The following is a 23,351-nucleotide window of genomic DNA, read 5'->3' as shown; positions in this document are numbered from 1 at the left end:
AAAAACGAAAGGATGTAGGAGATTTTCATAGTACCTGTTCAAGTTTCAGGGGAGTCGATTGTGCATTTGTCACCCAGAAGTGAAATAGACAATCACTGCACATGATTGCCGTCTGTCCTGTGTTTGGAGGACTACGTATGATTTCGAGGTCGAGATGGGGAAGGGGATCAAAGAACGCAGCATCACTACCCTCATGGGCGACGACAAACGTGGCCCAATATTCCTAGAATTCCCCAAAAAATAGTACAATATAGAACAGAATATATAAAAATAAAAATTATAACAAATACTGTTAAAGTAACAATGATAATATAGTAAGCTGCTAAAGTAAAGTAAGTAGTGAAATATAGTAAGCTTAGGAGTAAAGATGGAGAAAGAAACGTGATACACAGAAGACGATTTGAATGAAAAGAAAATGTGTCCATAGACCTTATAAGCAACAGTAATAGACATCAGTATGTTCAAATTTCATAAAATCTAAAAGTAATTCTTGCTCTCATGAAACATCTTATTTCTCGAGGATAAAACATTCTGCACATGTTTAATACTAAATCCTCATGAACCATAAAATACGAAGCAAATTGGCAAAGTATGACAATAGAAATTAATCATTTATTGCATTAATCAAATAAAGCATATCTAAACAGCATGTAATCTCACATTAAATAAAATATTATGAGCTAGATTTTCTTTTAATTAAGTTGAAAGGTACACCTAATTTGTCAAACTTGAAATCTACACTACATATACATATGAGTGTTTTATATGCAAATCTAACTCAAACTTTTAGGTGTTTGCCAAAACCAGCTTAACTGTTTTTCAGCACAACTTAAAGTATGGAATTATATAGCTAAGTAATCATTATCAAGAATTATAATATTAATGGCAGACCCTAATGATGATGGCAGAATTTATTATCAATAAAATTAACTTAACAGCTACTTATGAAATGGAATAGTAATAATGAAACAAAAATTATTATCAATATTGTTGTATCAATCAATACTTTATTGTACCCTCAGAACATGTCACATTAAAAGACAGGAATGATATTTCATTTAGAAACTCTGGTTGGACATGTGTATGTGAAAAGAAGTCTTAATAAAAAATTTAAATCAAATAATCTACTGCTGGTTGGTATTCTAGTTGGACTTCTTAGAATCTTTGGATGGAGAGCGTGATCTGGAGCGGGACATAGACCTTCCCTTCGAGCGTGAACGTGAACGGGAACGGCTGCGAGAGCGGGAACCAGAGCGCGGCGAGCGGGAACGGGTGCGGCGGCGAGATCGAGAACGACTGCAAAAATTTACGAAACTTATTAAAACTCATAAATTTCAAGAGGTTAGTGTTTAATCCATAGTTGCACAACTAATTCTTGGTTAACAAATCTCAACTAAAAATATTTTGATATTTAAATTAAAACATCAAAATATATAATAATGGATTAAACACAACCTTAAACAGATTCTTCACTGTGCTAACATTCAACTAATCAATTTAGTGTCAGCACTAAACCAATGGTGATGTATTATGTTTATGAATTCTAATTTTGAAGTCTCCCGTGTCCTCTTCTATGTCTAAGATGTTGGCAGTAGTTGTAGCAGCATCTATTCATTGTATAACCCAGACTGAATAGAATAAAAACTGAAACTGAAACTTTATAACAGAGCTGGCCTGCTCTGAACACAAATATGGGATATAAATGTGTAACTCACTGAGTGCACGCAGTGATTACATTAGACGTGTGTCACGAGGCGCTGAACACACAGAATGCTCAATGTAGTTCTCGAAAATTGAAGTGTGCACGTAGGTCGTCACTACGTAGTTCGCAGAGCGAAGTTACTGTTGCCAACTTAAGCGGAGTACACGCCGCGAAGTGAAAGCTACGTAGCGCAGACAATAAGAAGTGCAGACACTGAAGAGTTCGTTCTCGGCGCACAGGCCAATGATAACCTATAACATAGTTATCATTGGTTTACGTGGGTCCCAAACTATGGAATGGAATCTTTACTTACAGTGCCACCTAGTACTTGCTAAGGTGAACTTTTAGAACATTCTTGTGAAAATGAGAATATCTTTTATGAGGAATCTTGCCTCATAAAGATTCCATACCAAAGACATACATTTCTTAGTTATTTGCTGAAAGAAAAGTCACCTGCGGCGCCGACGACGTGTACAATCCCGAGCATAATGTCCACGGTCACCACAATCATAACAACGATCATCATATGGACGAGGCGGAAGACGAGATCTTGGTGGTGGCCCACGTCCATACCCTCTACTTCCGTTAGACATCTCTACTCTAGCACGCCGGCCACAAATAGTACGTCCATCCAAACCTCGAATCTAAAACATATAACAAATTATTTTGAACAATAAATTGCTGCAAAATGATAAATAGCTTTTAAGGATTATTCGTTTACCGCATCTTCTGCGTCACGGGGATCTTCGAACTCTACAAACGCGAAGCCGGGTGGATTCCTTGCTACCCACACATTTCTCAAAGGACCGTAATATGAAAAGGCATCTTCAAGTTCAGGTTTGCTCGCATTATTACCTAAATCGCCAACATATACCTTGCAGTCGCCGTACCGGGACATTTTCTGTAATCAAGAAAAATATAATTTATCCGACATGTACGGAATGGCGCAATTTAACACCGCATGATCATGTTATCGTATATTACCAGAACTATGTTGTTTAAAAGGCTTTAAATGAATTTCTGCTACATTTGTCACCAATGATATCACTTAAAACAATCACGTATAATTAAAGTTACATTTACTTAATAATAAGTTGTATGTACCGACGCCACTGTTCACAAAATGGCGGAACGACAGTAAGAATGAACTTACACTCATGCGTTCTATCGTGTAGTAGAAACGTTAGTCGCTATCATGTTTGTAATCAATGGTTGTTGGAAGTGCTGCCATCAAAAAAAAAATTATTCATAAAAATTGTATTTAATTTAATTTATAAACCATAAATCACACTATTAATTTGTATTAAAAATTAATTTAAAATCGTTGTTATTACAAAAAATAGGAAAATAGTCGAGTTAGACTGCTAAAAAGCTTTTAATTATTTATAGATTTAATTCAGTGTATCAATGTTTGTACAGAGATATCGTCTTTTTACTACTTGCTATCGTAACTAGCTAAGCAATTAATGAAACCCAAAAATGTGTTTACACTTTTTAAAAGGCTGGCTATACTAAAAATCAAAAAAGAATAATGAACAGCGTATTTATTTTCTTTGAAAGACCTACCACTTAAGATGAAAAGTTGATTATTTGCTTCTTAGGGGAGCGTCGGAATCACCTTAGTGCTGCACATGAACAAAAAGCATGAGCGATACTAAAACACTCAAAAATTTAGGACGCGGAAATGTCGATCGCGATGTGATAAATTTTTCGGTAATTAACTAACTGTAGTTAACAAAACCCCTGTAACGCGTTCTATAAGCCGGTGGCAAAGGGTAAAGGACATAAGCACCGCCGCCGCAAGTAATGGGGGACGAACGGATAGGAGCGATCGATAATATCCCCCGTTTCGCCACGTACTTAAGACGTGGTATAGCCGTTTCGGTAACACTATAACATCCAATCCGGTTAAATATTAGTATATAGAGGCCCAACGAGGCTTCGAGAACCGGGAATCCTCGAGCTGCGCTACATTAAAAGAGGTCTTTTGCTAGGCGTCGTCAGCGCCCTACTGCCTCGAACCTGCGGGATCTACAAATGCCATTTAGGGAGCAGTAAGAAAGACAAAATAACTATAACACAGAAGTTAATCTCGTATTTCTGTTCATTTTCCTTGAACAAATAAATATCTTTACCAAATATTAAATACCAATTACCAATATTAAAAAACTTTTACTTATTTATTTAAATGAAAGATAAAAATAACTAACCAAATGGTTAAATATCTTTGCCCTTTAAACTGCGTTTTTTTTTTCTTAAAATTCGACATTCTATTAATGACTCTAACAGTAAATATCGTAAAGACGAACAGATTTATAATGAAAATTTGGAGACTGCTACATAATTTAAGTACGTACCTTGGGCTAAGCACAGACAGCGAAAGTTACTTTTCTAAATTGATACTCAGCTGAATAGAAGCTCACGATTTATTTTCAAAGATATTATGGTTTTAAACGATAAAAAAACATAACGCAGGTTTAAAACAATAAAGACAAAGAATTGGAATAATCTGTTTATTAACACTTACCCTACTATTACAATGTTATAAACATGGCGGCAATGAACAAAATTTCTTACTGTTGCAGGTAGCGCTGTACTCGCTCATTGAGCGATTTATTTACTCTACATTCTTTTTACAAACTTTCGAACAATTTACGTAGGATAAATTATATTTGAGATCAATATTATATTATTTTCTACACAGATGTAAGACACAATACAATGTATTGCATTGGATCAAATTATATTAAATTTTATAAGAGATAATAAAATGTCTATCAAATATCAAAATTTATATTTAAGTTTAAAGACACTTAGTTCTAATTATAACGGACAATTAATAAAATTTGACCCTGTGATACAAAGAGGGTTAACACCAGTGCGTATGAACAAGCAATCAATAATTGATGAAGTACCAATTTTATTTTCACAATCTGACATTAGATACTAAAAAAAATAATGTTTTTGTTTAGCAGACTTGCATTGTATAATTGTTATGAATGTTTGCTGACTTATGTGTTGTGATTTTTATAGGTTAGTATTAACAAATTATAAAATGAAAAACAATAAATTAATATCATAACACACCCTGTATGGAATGTTAATTATTTTCAAAGTTGAAAACTATAGTGCAAAACATTTTCATAATTTTTAATATTATATGAAACATTGAAGAAATCCTTTTCTTGAACCTCTTAATGAAACAGATTTCCTTTACATTTAAATTGTTTAATATTTTTGTAGGCCTTTAAAATACTAACCACATTAATGCAATGACCATACGCTTTACTGGAATGAACACCTCAATACGTGTCATTTCACATAATCTATGTTGTATTGTTTATTATTGATAAATAAATACACCTTCAGTACAATAATCTCACTTATAACTTTAAATGATACTCATATATGGGATTTTATAAAAATACCAATAAATGTTAGTAACAAAACATCTGAAAGCCTAACAATAAAATCAGATTAACAATTTTAGATAAAAAAATATTCATACAAAATCTTGTAATATTTATGATTTTGTTTTAAAAATCTTAGAGCAATGAAACCAAAGTCTAAAAAAGGCAATGGTGACAATTTGGTTATACATACTTAATTGAAAAAATACACTTGAAAGATTTGAGACCTTCTATTGAACATTAAAGGCGGATTAGACATTTAAATTTTTACATTAATAGATTTTCCAAATTAAACTTTTTTTTTCATTTTGCAATACTAAAGAATGGCACATAAATAAGTTCAGATTTGCATTTGCACAACACTTGTTATTAACAGAGTAATATAATTATTAAAAAAGGAATAAATGTAAACTGTTATGACCCCTTTTTTAATAATTATTTTACAATGACAAAAAATGTAGCAGAATTAAACAGAGTGAATTTTTTAAGTATATAATAATACAATTGATCTGTATTTAAAAAAACAATGTTATATTCTTGAAGTATACCTCTTTCATAAAAACTACATCACAATGTTCTTGAAGTCTTAAAAAGTTTTATCATTTACTGACAATTTTATTGAAGTGCATTCTATATTTAAGTTGTTTTTCCTTACCATTTTTATATGGTAGTGAGAATTTGTTTTTTAACTGACTGCATTAAAAAGTTAATAAAAACACAAATCCTGTTAACTGGAAATTACTTTGAATTTATATAAATCATTGGTGCATGTGGTTAACCAGCTATGTATTAATTCGTCGGAGATGTACGCCATTAGGTCAGTCTAGACATTCGCAGATGACAAATGTAATAAAAGATAAAACTTAGGAAATGTACAAAAAAAGTTTAAATCTATTTCACATTTACATAAGAAGTTTCATGTGAAAATTAATATTTCGTAAAAATTATCCCTAAACTATGGTTAGTTTATTACCACCCAGAATTAAAGCTTTTCTTAAACAACACTATTAAAAGAGCTAATATACAAAAGAAGGTTTATTTTGTAACACCAAATTACATATATTTAAGTCTTAATTTTATATTGGCATCAATACTACCTTCAAAATATTTTTTTTAATTTCAAATTTAACCTTCAACATCCACTTAAAAAATTCACCTGATAATGAGAAATAAATTATTTTAATTTTTCTGAAAAAGGTTTACATTCCTAAAAATATATATAAAAAAAACTATTTATTTCATGACAGGATATGTTTTAAAATATTATTTTCTTAATGTTAATTTGGAACTCAAAATAACTTGACCAGATCTTAGCTTATTACAAATAAAAAAGAAATCATCACTGGTTAGACCTGTAGGAAATACTGCTTATAGAAGAAATTAAGGAAAAATCCAAAGAGACCTGCTTACAATACAAGGAAAAGTAGTGTTTGTAACAACTTTATGTTAAAATTTATTCCATACTCTCAAATACATATGTATATATCTACTTTTATCATTTTGTACAGTCTTCTTATATTATGCACACTACTATTACAAATGTGTTCATACACTACAATTGATTTCTTTCATTATAATATCATGCGCAAATATATTTACAAATTACACATTAACACTCACAATTTTCATTTACAATGCGAAACAAACATTGACTTGCTCCATATTTATAAAAATACAAACAAAAAAATCTTAAGTCAAAATTGACCTGACATATCACAAATCTACAGGAAACTCAAGAATACTTAGTTATAAGTACTCACTGTGAAACCCATTTAAACTCTGTAATTGCACCCTACTTTCCTTTATCATTTGACGAGAGATTGTGTACACTTTTATATGGGCAATGGAAGTTACACTTCGTTCACAGTATTTAGTGCACACATATTATTTCATAGAACTTGAAAGATAATTCCAATTAATTTGATGTTTATCAACTGATTACTTTAGCTTTCTATAAAATTCAGATTTGATATACATATTTAAATAATTGATTCAGTACATAATATTAAATTAATGTTCATAGAAATATATACAGACAAGGAAGGTTTCTTTATGCCATATCACTTACATGTTATGATAGTTGTGGGCGTTGTTTTCTTTGACGACGGTATGATTGTAAATGTGTTTCCATTGATTGCATATCTTGTTGTGGTTGAGTTTCTGGTTTCTCATGTGTCTCATGTAACTGCTTCTTTTCAGGTTTTTTCACTAAATGTGCATTAACAGGATACTTGAGAACAGTTCTTAATTGATCATTGTGCTCTTCTAATGAATTAACAGCATAGTGGTGAACCAGTTCATTAAGAGTTCTGTAATAATTTTATTTGATTAATGTTGTTAATATTTGTTGCCTTTATTTACCACATTCTCATTAGGAAACATTTTATTATTATCCCTATAAGTAATGCCACTTTATGTAACAAATTTAAAAATTAAAAGAAAGCTCCACAAAATGTCATATTAATCTTAGGTCGAATTACTATGGATAACAGTAACTTAGGATAAATTACAGCAACTTATGATAAATTATGTGCTTGTCTTATTGATTCATGGTATAAAAAATTCTATCAGGTGTTTAAACTCAATTATTTTTGTCAGATATTTCAATTATGAGTTTCAATATGTTTAACTCTCTTGCTGTCAATAGTTTCAGAAATATTAAATAATGTTATGTTAATATAGTAAAAAAAGTGTTTCCAAAATTCAGTACTATTCATTCTTGTGGTCTTCATATTGTCAGAAGTTATTGGCTAGTAACACTCCAAAATATATGTATATATATATATATATAACTTATTTCAGAGTGAGCACTATCTACAGGAAGAAAGAAAATAAGTATAACAGTGTTAAAGCTTTTTGCTGAGAAATGAGCAACACAATTACCCTTCTAAAGCTTTTATATCTATTACCAATCACTTGTGTAACCCATATTTAGTGTACATAGAAGTAATTTTTTTATTTTACTTTGTTGGAGATAAACAGAAACCAACAGCAGTAAGTAATTACAAACATATTATTGTATGATTGAATTAGAACCACTGCATTCAACATGGTATGGATATTTGATTATGTTTATGACATATACCAAAATTATTTTATTTTCAAAACTAATGTAATACTTAGTCTTATAAATATATTCACTTACTTGTAGATATTGTAGGGTTCTGCAAAACCATATCCCCTTTCAGTCTTAAAAATTATGCAGTGGTAGACCATGTTATTGCAACAAATTGATAATGCAAGTTGGCCAGTAGAATTTGGCCTTATTAAAAAAGTTCCTTGGGGTTTTCCTTCCAGGAGTTTCTCGGCCGTGTCCCTTGTACAATTTTCAACCATCCAACTAATGGATTCATTGTGTGCATATAATTTTTCAAGAATGTGAATGTTATTATTTTCTAAAGCTTGAATATACTCTTCAGTTTTACCTCTTCTTTTTAGCCACCTGAAAAAAACATAAGTAACTATCTAAATATGTATCCACACTACAAGTAAAATATTGTTTTATATTACCCAAAGACCTAATTGTAGTAGTATTAGAACCATTAATAAACTTTGTAACACAGTTTCTTGTAATAAAATGACTATTCAATTGTAATTCATATCCTAAAGGTTAGGTTTGCCTTTATACATTTGAAAATTACAATACATTGGTGACACTGAAAGATTCTTAAACTGACTATTTTAGAATCATTAGTATGCTTCGTTTATTTTTGGTTTTATAAAAACATTCAGTGTCCCCTCTCATGTCATAAAATAACCATCCCATTTAATTGCCAAATATTATTAATGTAATTTTTCGAATTACTAAATAGTTCCCAGTCTATTTAGCAAAAGATTCTTTCACAGCTGTACCTAATACTATATTTGAGTATTGACACTATATGAATATAACAAAAACAATGTTAAGGATACATCCCTTTGAACTTAACAAGCTCAATTAGGGTCTATAATGAATAGAAAATCTTTAAAAGAAATAGGAATGTGTATTTTAATCATCCATGAAGACAATGACAAATGAATACAATTATTTTTTTTATAAATTACCTTTTCCAAGTTCATGTAATTTTCTTTACAAATCAGATATATGCTCTACTATTTTATACTTAAATATTATTATTTTATACTTATAAAGGATTATTGAACATAAGGCTCAGTAATGTATAATTATGATTATGTATCTCCATTATATACCTACTTTTGAGATTGACAAAACAAAGTTACAGCCACCCATTAAAAATAAATATTTAAATTATTGACATAATTTACACTTACACTTTATAACGATCCTTTAACTTGTAAAGGTTTATTATTTCAGATTTCAATTTGGTTATTTCTCTTTCAAGCAATAAGTTGGATTCCACTGTTTCCCTCAATAAATTAGTCAATTGTAGCCTAGCTTGTTTTAAATTGTTAACTTGTGAAACTAATTGTTTATTGTTCTCTATAAGCCCATTTTTTTCATGAGGTTGGGCTTCAGCATGCATCTTTTCTTGTAGCTTTAGATGTTCCTCACATACTTTAACAGCTTCCCTGAAAGCGTCAAGAGATTGTCTCTTCATTTTAACTTTTTCTCGTAGTTTCATATAAGTGTCGGATCTTTCATCATAGTCCCTTGTCTTTAATACAAATTCTTTGTGTATCTCCTTATACCTTGATTCAAGGGTTTCATCGTTTATATTTTCTGCTCCGTCATTCTCTTGTAGTCTTGACAATGGGTACATAAGTTTTATATCAAGACTACTGTTACAGTGTGCCAGTGAATACTCTTTATAAAATTTGACAAGATCCACAACAGAGTTAAATTCAAAAGGTTCACAAAATCCATATCGCCCTTCATGGTTGTATATTTTTATTAACTTATTAGTGCCTCCCTTTCTAACAGTAAGTGTGTATCCACTATCTTTATTAGAAGCATTACGGACAAGGAAAGTGCCATCACAAGTGTCTCTAAGAATTTCATTAGCTTCATCTCTGGAAAATTTAATAATTTTTATAAAATTTGAAATAGATTTTATTTACAATGTACATATATTGGGCTGCTTATGAACAATAAATATAAAAACACATTTTTTACTTTATAAAGACAATAAAAAATATTTGAAATAGTGTTATGAACCCAAAATTTTCGAAGTAGTCAAAGAAATTATCGTAAATAAAGACTAAAACTTACGAGCTACTCGAACATTCATTTATCATATAGTAAAACAAATTACAAAGCCTTCATTAAAATCATTACAATTTTTCGATTTATAATTACATACCTAGTAATATCACCCCAATACCATTCAGCATTTTCGAGGCTCTCCTCAGCTGATTGTTGATGCACTCCTATTTCCACCATTCTTTATAGAATAACTAACACCGCACAAAGCAATAACCACCGCTTATAAACGATTACATAAATTAAATTTCTATTTCACATTAAAACTGTTGAATTTTATAAAAAAATTATTGTAGTTTCCGCCTAATTGAGGTTATAAAGAAAAAAAAACATTATATATTTAACAAAACTGATCCAAATACATTTTAAAAACAGATTATAACATAATCCACGCCACAAATAGCAAAATTGAGCAGTGATAAAATTAATTGACACTGTAATTTAAATTTAGGGATCACAAAGGAAACGAGCTAGTTACTCTGATTGCAGTTTCTATGGCTGACAAGCACAAAAGTAGTTCACTATTGAAATTGAAAACATTTTTACACACATCTTTGCCTTAAAGCTAGTTTACAATAACTAATCGAGCTTTAAAGGGATTCATATCGTAGCAGTTATAATTATTTCTCATCTTTAACTCTAAACTATCCACCATAGATTGCGGTAAACCAGATAGAAAAAGAAACACTGAGCTGCGAAACACCAAAGATATGTCCACGAGAAAATAACGGTTAAAAATAGGGTTCAGTACAATTAATGATTGTTTTGTAAATATTACAACTGTAAAACAATTTTACATAAAACTATATTTTAAAGAAATAGTATTATTTAACCGATATAAAAATTTAATTTACAAAAGACAAACGATTTGTGGAGGTACTAAATGAAGCCGTTTAAAGCTCATCACTTTAACATAAAATTTAAGAAAACGCCTATACGGTTTTCACTTATTTTATAGAACCGAAATTAACAGTATGTTTTAATAAGATTTCAATTCATTTTAATAATGTATAAATTTGTTACTGGTATATTTATGTATTGACAATAGAGCTTACGACAAAAATACTACTATCATTATAATTTTTATACATGTACTAAATATATTATTAAAAAAAAAACATTCACCTACAAAATAAAAAAAAATGTTTTTGTTTCTTTAAAAAATTATGCCTTTTTTACACAGTCATGAGTATATTCACCATTACCATTGTAACCAGTAAATGCGCGTGAATGCACAAATGATTTTATTGCTTAATTTTAATACATACGGATGCGTTTACATTAGTGATAAATTTTACATCAGTGAGGACTAAAATACAACTGTTAATTGATTGGTTAAAAAGAAAAAACTTTTTGACTTAAACTTTATTATTGTTAGAAACCAAAATAATGACGGTGAATAAGAAAATGAAAATTTTAAAATTATATCGAAATAAATAATTAAGTCGTTATTGACACATCTTTTAGTAGCTATATAAATAACCCTTCAAATTTCTTTCAATTGTCGACACTTTTAAGAATGATCTATCCTTTTCACTCGCTAACAAAAAATTTTAAATGGTCCATTATATTAATTTTTTTCTTTACATGCAGTATAAATAGATTGATAAAAATAAATATCAGGAATTAGGAAACTAATTTTTAGTAATTATAATCATAGTAATTTTGAGGAACAATTCTTTGGAAATGTGCATTTTATAACATGCTACAACACACATTTATATATATAATACATAATTATAGTAATATTTTGGAAAACTTGGGTAATAGTACTTTGTAGCATAAAATTTGTTATTTTTTATTCAAATAAACAAAATTGTGAAGTTTATTTATAAAAATTTAACGTTTTAGTACAAAGATTCACAGCTTCTATTGTACCTTCTGCTATACCAAAAAAGTAAAGTTGACAGTTTATTTTGACATAGATGAAATGGCCTTGTGGTTTTTCGCGTAGCAAAATATTATTGCATTTATTTTAATTTTTTATATCAAAGCAAATGTTTGAGTCGATAAATTAAATTAAGAAAAGTGATGTGAAGTACGTAGTTTTTTTTCTAAGTGTATAACAATGAAAAATATATAACACAACATTATAGAAATGTTAGTTTGGTGTGATGGTACTTTGACGTCAAGATGTGTATTATCAAAGATATTTTCTTATTATTTTGTACTTTATTTCTGTGTGCATCCTCTGCACATATAAAAGGCCAGTTTTCTACTCAAGAGTTTTTCAAGTTCCTAGTCAAATTTGGGTTCCAGAAGACAGATATCCATTTTCAAAAGGAAACATATGGATATATTTTTGGAAACATTACATCAAATCAACATTTTAAATATCCTATCACATTTGCTGTTCTAGACAGAAGACATTTTATTCATTATTATAAAAACCGTGATATTAGGGATAAAGAAACAGCTTGCCAAGTTATGTTTCAAAATCTAAACACTTCTGCCTACCATCCAAAGTGTAATTCGTGTGGTCAAGATTTGTTCCGACGTATTCCTTGTGCGAAAGGGAAATTATGTATTGATGAAGACACACCGTGGAATGTGATCAAGAATAATCAATTTACATATGTCATCCAGAATACGGGACAACCAAGGTAATTGCAAAAGATATAACGGAGAGGAGAGATATTACCCTTTTCCTCCCAGTTGTTTCAAATCTTACATGGGGTCTATAATAGATATCTCATTTCATTATGACCCATACATTACAACTTGATGGTGATAACTTATTTAGATTGACAATTTGACTTAGAGTGGCAGTTTGCCACAAACTGCTGTTTATTGACCTGTCCTATATACCAGATATCATACAGATACAGGGAAATAAAACATAGAAATAAAAGCATGGTATGTAAGATGATTATCATTATAGACAAGACATACAAAGGCTATTAAGATTAAAAGAGACAAACTTTGCTGTAAATTTTATATTATTGAATAGTCACTTACAAATACATAACTAAAACTTGCTTATGTACTAGGTTTAATTTTCATAATCCAATTATTATTTTGTGTTAATCATTCTTCTGCTGAAACTGAATTGAATACTTACATATTAATATCACTGAAGCTATAGATTTGGTGGTTTTTAAGTGCCACCAATCTACACCTGAATTTTTTTCTATAAATCTTGAAATCAAACTAGAAATTTACAACAATTTTATTAAAAAATATCCTAACCTACAGCTGCAATTGTTTTAATATTTAGGTAACCATATTTGGCTCCTAAAATACAGGTATATTTCTTAATTGAGTCATAGTCCAACTATATTTTCAAAAATTTAAGAAATATGTGGTTTATGTACATCACCAGATCATTTTAGGTTTATTAATATTTATTCCACTATTTCACAATTTCTGATTATATGAACCCATATTGTACCTCTGGGGGAAGCCTTTGTCTAGTAGTGAATGTGTCAACAGGAATAATGATGATGATATTGATATAAATCCATTGTTTTACCTCATATAACATGACTCATGATCATGACATGATTGTGTCAAATTATCAAATATGACAAATTAAAAATTCATTTGCTTAGTATAATTATATTTATAACATGTATAAATAAATAAAAAAATATGTGTCATTATAACCTGAACATTGTGTTGTAAATCTTGATTTATTTTTGTTAAATATTGTAATGTTACTAATTAGAATTATTGATGGTTACCTGTCTTAAAAAATATTGACTTTTGAGTGCTGTTTATTCTTATAACTGATAACTTTGACAATGTATAACAAACATCAAACATATCTGTTTTTAATGTTATATCTGTTTAAAATATTTTGATTGGTACAATCCCTACCTACATTTCAGTTTTAAAAATAATGTTCTTAGGTGTTATGTGATAGCATTTTTATCATTCATGTTATACTCTAAGATAAACTGCAATCGCTATCTGGACAGTAAAACTCTATTTAGATTAGTCCATGTATGTTAAAAGATGGTTAAAACACATATCAGGTTGACTGGTTAAGAATTCCTAAGGAGTTTTGCAGATTAATTATTAACTAATAACAATGTTTTTTTAGGTTCTGGTATATATCAGTGGTATCCTGTTACTTAGATGAAACAACATGTTCATGGCATCATTATACTGGAACGCCTTCTATGGATAATAAGACTTTAACTTCCATGCCACAAACTATAAAATATGATTTTTGGCTGGTCAATGGAAGTCCAAATGTTTCATTGTATAACACAATGGTTTATCAATTTTCATTTGATAGACAAAACACATTGGAGTTATATTTGGTATTCTTTCTGTGCTATGTGATCTTAGTACCAGTCCAAATGTACGCTGTGAGGTAAATGTTATTTAACAAAATTATTTTTTATATTATATTTTGAAGTAATAAAATGACACAAATATTTTTTTCAGAACTCAGAGGCATCCTGTGACAAAGTTATTTACATTCAGTCTTATCTTAGAGTTTATTGCTCTCTGTTTCAATGTGTTACATACAGTAAAATTTGCTGCTGATGGTATTGGATTTGAAGCTCTTGCTGTCGCAGGAGACATTATCGATATTATGAGCAGAGTATGTATTATATTTACATTTAATTAACCTTAACAATTTTTTTTTGGAGAAGACATTTTTAATTAATCTATCTAAGCAAATATATATCTTTCATGCAACCGGCCATTGGAACCGTTCTCGAGTGGCTATCATGATCCAATAAAGGCGGCGTACCGATCATCCAATAAAGCCGCTGGGCGCGAGCAGCGCAAGATCGGTCATTTATCGAACTTAATAAATTTTCATTCAAACATTTCTCCTATACTTTTATTAGAGTAAAGACCACGGACTAGCAAGCACGTTGTACACTATGCTTCACCTGAAAGAGTGTCAAACGTCTTTGTTAAGGTCATTGCAAGAAGCTGGGTGCAGGCTACTTCCAACCACTATTATTATAAATCTCTGGTGGAAGAATATATGATGATGGTAATGATTTTCAGATCAAAAAATCCTGGATTACAAATGGACGAGTGAGAAGACAAACTAGTCTCTGAAAATACTTCTTTTTGCTAAATTATTTAGTACCTTATTGAAGCTGCCTCTGATATTTATTATGTATAAATACTAGGTTAATATGCATTGAAACATTTAATCTCTTCTGATGTACTTATCATTTCTGGAGACACAATTTTCGTAAAACAAATCTTAATTATTTGTTAATGCCTGCCAACTATGCTTAGATGAATGTTATTGATGTTCAGTATGTTTTAAAAATGGAGCCTGTGTAATATACAAATTTTTTATTGATAATTATTTCATTTATTTCCAGACACTGTTTATGTTATTACTGCTGTTGCTGGCAAAGGGATGGGCTGTCACAAGATTGGAATTGACTTATAAACCTCTCGTATTTGGTGTATGGTTAGCTTATGGCATAGTTCATATACTCCTCTACATATGGAATACAGTATGTACATTAATGACAAATAAAAAAATACAGTTGGATTATAGTTCAGTTCATATTAACTTTAATTTTTTTTAATTCTCTTTAGATTGTCTCTCCTATCTGTGTTCACAATCAGTTCATTTGGCTAGAATCACTCAGTGGTTAGTTCTGTTAAGGTGATACAATATAAAGGATAGAGAATATATAAATGACATAGATATAAATATATTTAATTTTAATTTTGTATTTATAAATTTATTTAATGTTAAAAATATTAAGAAAATATTTTAATTTTTTTTCGTATTACATACTTTTATGCATTTTTTATATACTTACTAAATGGATACCTAAAAACATTTATATATTAATGAATAAATTAAGCATATAATTCGACATCGTGTTTAAGAAGTCTGGGATACCTAATTGTACCAGTATGTGATGCCTGAGGGAGCCAAGTGTATTAGTCAAGAAAATTTTATTTTAAGGTTAAGAAATTTTTTAATGTGTACCTTACACATTAAAAAATTTCTACAAAAAGAAAATAAATTTGCGCGTCAATTTTTTTTTTTAATTTTTAAGCTTTGTCTTCTTATGTAAAATATTCAATAGGTATAATTAGTTGGAATGAAGGATAATAATACTTTAAAACATGTTCAATGCACATGTTTTCACTGTTTACCAATCCGAAATATTTTAGAAAGATTGATACAATAATTAGGTGGTTTGATTAAAGGAGATTGCACAATCTTCTTAGTTATTTCCTCATGACTGCGGGTCATAAACGATCATTTCAGTCACCATGGCCATTTTTCTGCAGACTAGGCTTTTTGGAAAAGTTTTATGGACTCATGCATGGTGTTACACACTTTTGTAACTGTGTCAGTTCAGACATTAGGAGGCCATACTAACGCAATTTTTTACCGTTTACAAGCACGTCTATTACTTTACTTTTAATATTTATTTCAATAGAAACAGCATTTATCAGAAACATTTGAAGAAACAAATTTAATATTAACGCCATATTTTAAAAATGTTTTATGGGTTCATTTTCTACATTACAGACAGAAGTGGATATTATTGAAGAAATAGATGAATATCAAACATGGCCAGGATGGTTAGTTCTCACGCTGCGTGTTGCCATAATGGTCTGGTTCGTTTTAGAACTACGCAATACCATGATATATGAACACAACATAACAAAACTCAATTTCCTACTTCATTTCGGAGCGTCGAGCCTGGTCTGGTTTGTTTATTTGCCGATAATAGCGCTGATAGCATTGCAAATCAGTCCCTTGTGGAGGTTTAAATTTTTGTTGGGTAAGTAATTTTAATTCTTGATTTTTTACCTCAGAGTGTCTTAACTCTCCTTTTTTGGAATTTTTCCTCATGTTATGTAAAATCTAGTAGTAAAATCATTTTTGATGTACTATTTGAATCTTGCTGGTTTTGATGACATTTAAAAGATTACATTTTAAATAAAGAAACTATTTTGGTAAGTTATTTTTGTGGCTATTATTCAGTAATTTTGCTTTCTGTCTGGGTTAATCTAATGAAGAAATTCCATAATTCTAAAATTGTTCTTCAAGGACTGAAAAAATGCAATGCAAGCTGTCAAAAATATAGTGACCTTTATGAACCTAATGCCATGTCAGTAAAAGAAGTACAAAGATCAATCTGAGAATTTAGATGCCAAAAATGAACCTTGCTCATCAAACAAAATGGCACCCACATATTTTAACTTTTACCTTTGAAAATATATAACTCAAATTTTTTATAAAATGCAAAGAAAATTTCCTGAATTAAATGTTTATGAAAAGTTTTCATAATAATATTTTATGCTAATGTTTGTATTGTTACAGGTATAACTTACTCCGCTGATTGCTTGGCGTATTGTGTTATGGCACATTTATTGTGGCCGACACGGTCCGAACAGTACTTACTCCTAACTTCCTCCGACTATGCTGGTAAATAATTTATTTTTTTCTTCCCTTCACTCTTAATCACACGTGATTCGTTCTCAAAGAAATAAGCGAACAAATGGGATCCCAAAGTGCTACCCTAGTGATTTGAAAAGGAGTAAGGATAGAAAAGTGAAAAGATGGGAAGGGCAATCATACTTGTGGTTGGAGAAGTATTTGTCAAGATAGAGAAGGGCGGAATGTTTCCGAGGAAGCGTATGCTTTAGAGACAACCTATCAATTTAGAAGTTGATGTCAAAATGTCATTTCAATTTCTTATTGAAGCTCCTTTTAATTATTTGTTTTTTAAATAACATTTTATAGGGCGGTATTTTTATAATGATAACACTACAGGAAAGATCAATCGATAACATGTGGCATAGAGTGGCAGAGGATAGAAAGGAATGGAAAAGATTAGCGGCCTTTGTCAACAAGTCAAACAGATATGAAGAGAAAAAACAAAGATTTGGCTAACACTAGGTGAAATTATAAAATTACAAATTCCAGCCGTAAAGTCTGATAAAAAGGCCCTGCGGTAGAGGATTGAGACTTGCGTTCGAAGGACGCGTGTTCGATCCCCCTTATACAATCATACATAATTTACACTCTGCATTAATTCTATACTATTTCCACTATTCACGAATAACTTTCTAGAGGCATCATCGTCCTCTGCGTATCATAATACCACACTGTGATTGCCAACCCGCCTTCCAAGTATGGCGATTAAGGTTATATCCCTCCATAAAGATTTATGGGCGGGAGGCAGTGTGCCTCTATGGTCTGAAAGAACGACGGTGTAAGATATAAGCGGCCTCAGTGAACTCCGTCAATAAGCACGAAAACAAATCAACCTGGTCGGATACCAATTGAGAACACAATCGGTGCGTGCTCGAGGCGCGGTGACACAAAAGCTTATTTCTTGTAAAAACCTGGGATTGAACCAATATATAATAACCTATCATTCCTAAAATAAATATGTAAGACATAGCAAAAGATAAACACGATTGTGTTTGATATATAAATATCTATTCAATTTATTTTAAATACGAATGATATTGTAGACTGAAGTTATTAAAATAATTTATAAGAGTATTAAAAATTAAAACATTTAGATTTTTTCAAAGTTTTTACATACGTTACTGATCGTTAAACCAATACCTCGCTTTGCGTCGTTTCGTTTCGCTTCTTTTCGAAGTTGCGTCGCTGCTTAAGTAGTACACTTTTTATTGTGCGACGCTAGATTGACGAGGATGCTCGGCTCGGAGGTTCAAGTTTTTAATTTTTTGTTAAATCTCTTTTTTTGTTTCTAATTACGCCATGCCGTTAAAATTCGGGGATTCCATTTTAAAAAAGCTGAGGAGATGAACAGCAAACATTGGACCAAATATTTTTGACTCATCAAACATTAATTTTGTTTTTCATTAACTAATTGAATAATTAATATTGAGAGGTGAATTTAGTTCCCCGATTCGTCGTCAAAGCACGTGCACATGTTTCCTTTTCTGCCCCCACCTTGTCGTGTTTCCTTATGGCGCGGTACAGCGGTTTCGGTAGCACTATAATAAAGCAACTATTTTTGAGATCTTTACCTTCGCATAAGCAGGTGTAGTTTGTCACATACCTATTCTATTGCTGAGATATTTTGGATCCAAAGGTATTTCATATAATAAACCAACACTTTCTCCCACTTTTTCAAATGTGTTTTCCGAGTATTTGTTCCGTGTTTGGCACTGACACAGGAGAGAACCTGTTCATTCGTCTCATTCAACATTCCAGCGTAAATTCAAATGTCGTAAAAATTGAGGGAGGCAATGTGCGGTTAAAATGGTGATGATGATAAAGAAAAACGCCCGGAGGAAACCTAAAACATCTGGTAAGAAAAATCGTTTCTCATGCTCTATAAAAGTTATTAAATTATCCCAATTTGTTTTGTTACAGGCAATGTAGAAGAGCTAGACGAGTTCAATGAATCACCGCACGTGGTGCACAGTGACACAATCGCCCTGACCTCCGCGGAGATCATGAACGCTGACGACGAAGACGTGATATTTACACGCCCGCCACAGAAGAATGGCGTCGCAATGTCATAGCATTTCGGATAGAAACTGAACGAGCAAACGTAATTTTAAAATAAAAGTACATTTTAGTTAAGTGCTACCGTAAGAGATTTTATCGTATAAGTATGTGAACGTTTTAATTTTATTTGTCATCAATTCGCTTCAGAATTTCGAACAGAGGCCGTTCATACAATATGTTTGATCTGAAGATTGAGGGTGGGAGGTTATTGCTTAGTGCGATAATACCTAATTATATACACTAATAACTTCTTACAGGCTTAAAAAATTGAGAAAAAGGAGTAATTTAACTTTTATGACGTCATATTTCCTGTAAAATGGTGTGATGAGGATGTTATTTTTCTGAACCCCAAATAAAATTTCAAGTTGCTTATTTTTTGAACGGCCCCAGACGTAATTAAATCATGCTCTTCATACATTTGGTCTCTTGTGTGTATCGATAAATTAAATTGTATTACTGTAATCTATGTTTGATGGCAGCTTCTAGAAAAAGAATAACAACTCTACAATTAGATTAATATTAATTCAATAAAATAGTGTATGGACATTGTATAAGATATGCAATAAACATTTATGATTGCTGCATGAATTGCATGATTGTATGTATAGAAATATGTTAAAATGTATTGATTTTGTTCCTAAAATTGATTTTGATTTTGATATATTTGAATAGGAATTATTATAAAAATTTATTTCTTAAAGTGTATCTTTCTCGGTCTTGAAGTTTCTTATCGTGTCCGGACATGATATCAAAAGACTTGGTCGACAGATACATCAATAAAGTGACATTTTGGCGATGGACAGCATGTCGAAAAAAATTACAATTATTTTGTTTTTATATTTGCGAAAGTATAAAAGGTGTTTGTTTTTACTGTAATTATATTTTTTTATCTAAGGCATCCATTACAATAAAAGTGTTCAATAATTTGTTTATTAATTGAACCGTTAAAGAAAGCCAAAAGTTGGGACTTAGAACATTTATGAGTTTTTCTATAATTTTAGTGTATTATGCAAAATATTTTCTTTTCCTACTCAAAGTTACTTTATATCTAAAATATTTTTTTTACATTTATGTTTTTCAATAATTCCGCAGTCTATTTGGATTGCCGCAGTGTAAAGATGCAATTTGTAAATAAAATTATCTGTAGTTTTAGTTTAAATAACATTATCGAATATTATATAATCTATATAAATTAAAATCATGTTCATTCAAGAAGTTAAATTTTCTTTTCGTGTAAGCAGTTACAATAAGGGTAGGAAAACATTGGACTGCATGCGAAAGGGCCTTTGTGATATTTTTTAATTTTAAAAACAGGCTATTAAAATTATTCAAAGAAATATTAAAAGTGAAATGAACGCAGCTCCGAAACGGAAATCTTGGTAATTGGCTTCTTTAAAAATAAAAAATAAATAAGGACGGAAGGAAGGATAATTTTTTAAAATTTAAACTTCCTTTTTTTCAATGCATGGTTAGAAAAAATTAAAAATTTAACAATAAGCAAACAAGAAAATATAAACTAAATTACTTTCTAATTATCGTTGCATAAGCAAAGATGAAATTTAACTTTGGTGACAAATTTATTGACACCTCATCGTGATTATTACAGCTAAAGGACTCCGCCACTGGACATAAAGCGCACCCTTAGATTTTCAAGAGGGCAGTGGCCTGATCAGCCTCTGCTTTAGAGTGATTCTCCTATCATTATTTCATTTCATGTTATGTTATCACAATTATACACTTTAATGTTAAGAAATACTATTTAAAATGTATGTTTTACTGAATGATTTTTAATTACTCGTGTCGTAATTGAATTTAGGTATATTGAAAATTATTCTACTGTACCTGTCTAAATAATTTACTTTTCGAATGTAAAATATTAGTTTATTTTTGCCAATAAATAAGTTGTGGTTTCACATGTATGTGCCAATTGAAGAGTACATATTTTGTAAAACGATTTTTTTGTACTAAAAAGACATATTAAAAATAAATATCTTATGATTATTAATGTACAGTTGTTTTACAGTTACACACAATTCTTACTTCAGAATGTAATTAAAATAACCTAATTTAGTTTCACGTGTAAGTATGTTAAGGTATTGGATTTGTGTATAAGGTGTGTCTATTTTGATAATTTCGATGTTTTTTCTTTTTCAATTTAGATTGTAAAAAGGCGGTTTCCTGGTGAGTGAAACTGCCTGCCGATAATAATAAGTACTAAGCATGGTTTTGTGACACAATAAATTGCATCCCGTTAATTTGTGAGATAAAAGGTATTACCAGTTAAAAAAATTTACAATATTCATCACAGATAATACTAGAAATGTACAATATCTCTATATTGGTAAATAACAAGCTAAGGATGTGTTTACACGCATCTGTCGTTTGTCGCTCATTTATTTTTATCGTTGGTAGCATATTTTGGACTTATTTCTATGTAATCATGTAGAGTTTTGGAATAATTTGTCTTTATTTATTTCTGTGTGTTTTTCGGATAAAGATAATAAAAATATCGGAAAACCTAGACAGATTATAACATTTTTGACAACCAAGACAATAAGAACAAAAATAAAAAAAAGAATATTTCCTTGGATTAACTCTTTTAAATAATAGGCACATGTAAACACATTTTTAAATTTGTTTACAATTGTTGACAACTACAATCACATGTATCTCTGACTTGGTTAGGAAAAAGCGCGAAATAGCGCTACATTAACTATGGCTAGTGAATAAATATGGCTACAACACTAATAACTGATACACAGTAATATTAACGGTCTCACCTGGACAGTTTTTCTGATTTCGGGGCTAAGAAAATGGAGATTAGCGTATAAAGGGTATAATTTAAAAATTAGGCATATTAAATTATGGTTTAAATGTTAAAATCTTTGAATTAAAATTAAGTTTGTAAACCTATTCGAATATTGTGTTAAGGAGTAGTTCCGGATGTTACATTTTAGTAAATATTAAATTTGCTATAACAAACTTTGCACTAAATAAAGTATATGATCTCAAGTTGTAAAAAAATGTTTGGTGGCAAATAAATTTCATTATTAAATATTCTGACAATGTTTAAATAATGACATAATTTTCTTAGAGCTACCACTGAAATCAGTACTCGCTAAAATGATATTTGAGTAGTGAAAAATCTAAATTGTAACGAGTATAAGGAATAACAAGGGATCTGTGCATTCCGTAATCGATCTATGTACAATTGAAAAGAAAATAAATTTTATTTGATATGCTATCATCGAGGTATATTATATTTAGTTTTAAATCCAATTTCTTACTTGATAACCTTTGTCACAGACTTTTGCTCCACGCATGTTTTTCCGTATTTCAACACAAGTTATAGATAATAAATAAATTCGTTTCGTTCAATTAAAAAAATACTTTTATGAACATGTATGTGATTGTTGAAATACAAGAAAGAAGATTTCCAGGTTTGATCTTGTATTGAACCTCTCAATTTTTGTAAGTTTTAAAATTATTTAAAAATGGTAATCTAATCGACATTTGCCAACTGATAAAAATAGATTCATGATTAAAATCGTTGAATTAATGTGTTTGTGTAATGATAACTATATTTAAATAAATTAATTATAACTATATTTAGTTGTACGGAAT

The 23,351-nt window shown here is 30.1% G+C and overlaps 3 protein-coding genes across 4 annotated transcripts; 1 reads left to right on the top strand and 2 right to left on the bottom strand.

The window, feature by feature from the left end:
• Positions 1-975: 975 nt before the first annotated feature.
• On the bottom strand, positions 976-2,882 carry LOC137932662 (serine/arginine-rich splicing factor 7-like). Of its 2 annotated transcripts, XR_011109100.1 has the most exons (5): positions 2,687-2,882; positions 2,424-2,603; positions 2,156-2,346; positions 1,716-1,953; positions 1,206-1,296 (listed from the first exon to the last, which is right to left on the bottom strand). XR_011109100.1 is itself a non-coding variant. In XM_068776290.1 (4 exons), the coding sequence occupies exons 2-4, from the start codon at positions 2,598-2,600 to the stop codon at positions 1,143-1,145; spliced, it is 522 nt and encodes a 173-aa protein (XP_068632391.1). In that variant the 5' UTR covers positions 2,601-2,603; positions 2,687-2,879; the 3' UTR covers positions 976-1,142. The 2 variants fall into 2 exon arrangements, 1 of the variants encoding a protein (XP_068632391.1); XM_068776290.1 differs by lacking the exon at positions 1,716-1,953 and having other exon boundaries at positions 976-1,296; positions 2,687-2,879.
• A 1,335-nt stretch (positions 2,883-4,217) lies between these two features.
• On the bottom strand, positions 4,218-10,941 carry Pi3K21B (phosphatidylinositol 3-kinase regulatory subunit alpha). The gene is made up of 4 exons (XM_068776289.1): positions 10,374-10,941; positions 9,385-10,083; positions 8,258-8,554; positions 4,218-7,421 (listed from the first exon to the last, which is right to left on the bottom strand). Exons 1-4 carry the CDS (start codon positions 10,451-10,453, stop codon positions 7,184-7,186), a joined length of 1,314 nt encoding a protein of 437 aa, XP_068632390.1. The 5' UTR covers positions 10,454-10,941; the 3' UTR covers positions 4,218-7,183.
• Positions 10,942-12,212: 1,271 nt separating this feature from the next.
• LOC137932804 (transmembrane protein 145) lies at positions 12,213-21,732 on the top strand. Its single transcript, XM_068776479.1, has 7 exons — positions 12,213-12,876; positions 14,319-14,594; positions 14,669-14,828; positions 15,577-15,714; positions 16,755-17,010; positions 17,553-17,657; positions 19,590-21,732. The coding sequence occupies exons 1-7, from the start codon at positions 12,407-12,409 to the stop codon at positions 19,739-19,741; spliced, it is 1,557 nt and encodes a 518-aa protein (XP_068632580.1). The 5' UTR covers positions 12,213-12,406; the 3' UTR covers positions 19,742-21,732.
• Positions 21,733-23,351: the final 1,619 nt, after the last annotated feature.

The sequence above is a fragment of the Battus philenor genome, unplaced genomic scaffold (genome assembly GCF_028537555.1).
Source record: "Battus philenor isolate CCGP_79_NKW_IND1 unplaced genomic scaffold, ilBatPhil1.0.hap1 SCAF_12, whole genome shotgun sequence".
NCBI classification, from domain to species: domain Eukaryota; kingdom Metazoa; phylum Arthropoda; class Insecta; order Lepidoptera; family Papilionidae; genus Battus; species Battus philenor.
The sequence above is the reverse complement of the archived record's forward strand: the minus strand, read 5'-3'. Positions and strand labels throughout refer to the sequence as shown.

Bases quoted from the DNA above. Each gene is read 5' to 3' on its own strand.
- Pi3K21B (XM_068776289.1), bottom strand. From the start codon at position 10,453: ATGGTGGAAATAGGAGTGCATCAACAATCAGCTGAGGAGAGCCTCGAA. The intron at 8,555-9,384 runs GTAAGTGTAAAT...TGTTTTTTTCAG, and splicing joins TTAAAGGATCGTTATAAAGT to GTGGCTAAAAAGAAGAGGTA. The intron at 7,422-8,257 runs GTAAGTGAATAT...AAATTATTACAG, and splicing joins GAACCCTACAATATCTACAA to AACTCTTAATGAACTGGTTC.
- LOC137932804 (XM_068776479.1), top strand. From the start codon at position 12,407: ATGTGTATTATCAAAGATATTTTCTTATTATTTTGTACTTTATTTCTG. The intron at 12,877-14,318 runs GTAATTGCAAAA...ATGTTTTTTTAG, and splicing joins CAGAATACGGGACAACCAAG to GTTCTGGTATATATCAGTGG. The intron at 17,658-19,589 runs GTAAATAATTTA...GTTTTGTTACAG, and splicing joins AACTTCCTCCGACTATGCTG to GCAATGTAGAAGAGCTAGAC.
- LOC137932662 (XM_068776290.1), bottom strand. From the start codon at position 2,600: ATGTCCCGGTACGGCGACTGCAAGGTATATGTTGGCGATTTAGGTAAT. The intron at 2,347-2,423 runs GTAAACGAATAA...TATATGTTTTAG, and splicing joins CCCGTGACGCAGAAGATGCG to ATTCGAGGTTTGGATGGACG. The intron at 1,297-2,155 runs GTGACTTTTCTT...AAATTTTTGCAG, and splicing joins ACACGTCGTCGGCGCCGCAG to TCGTTCTCGATCTCGCCGCC.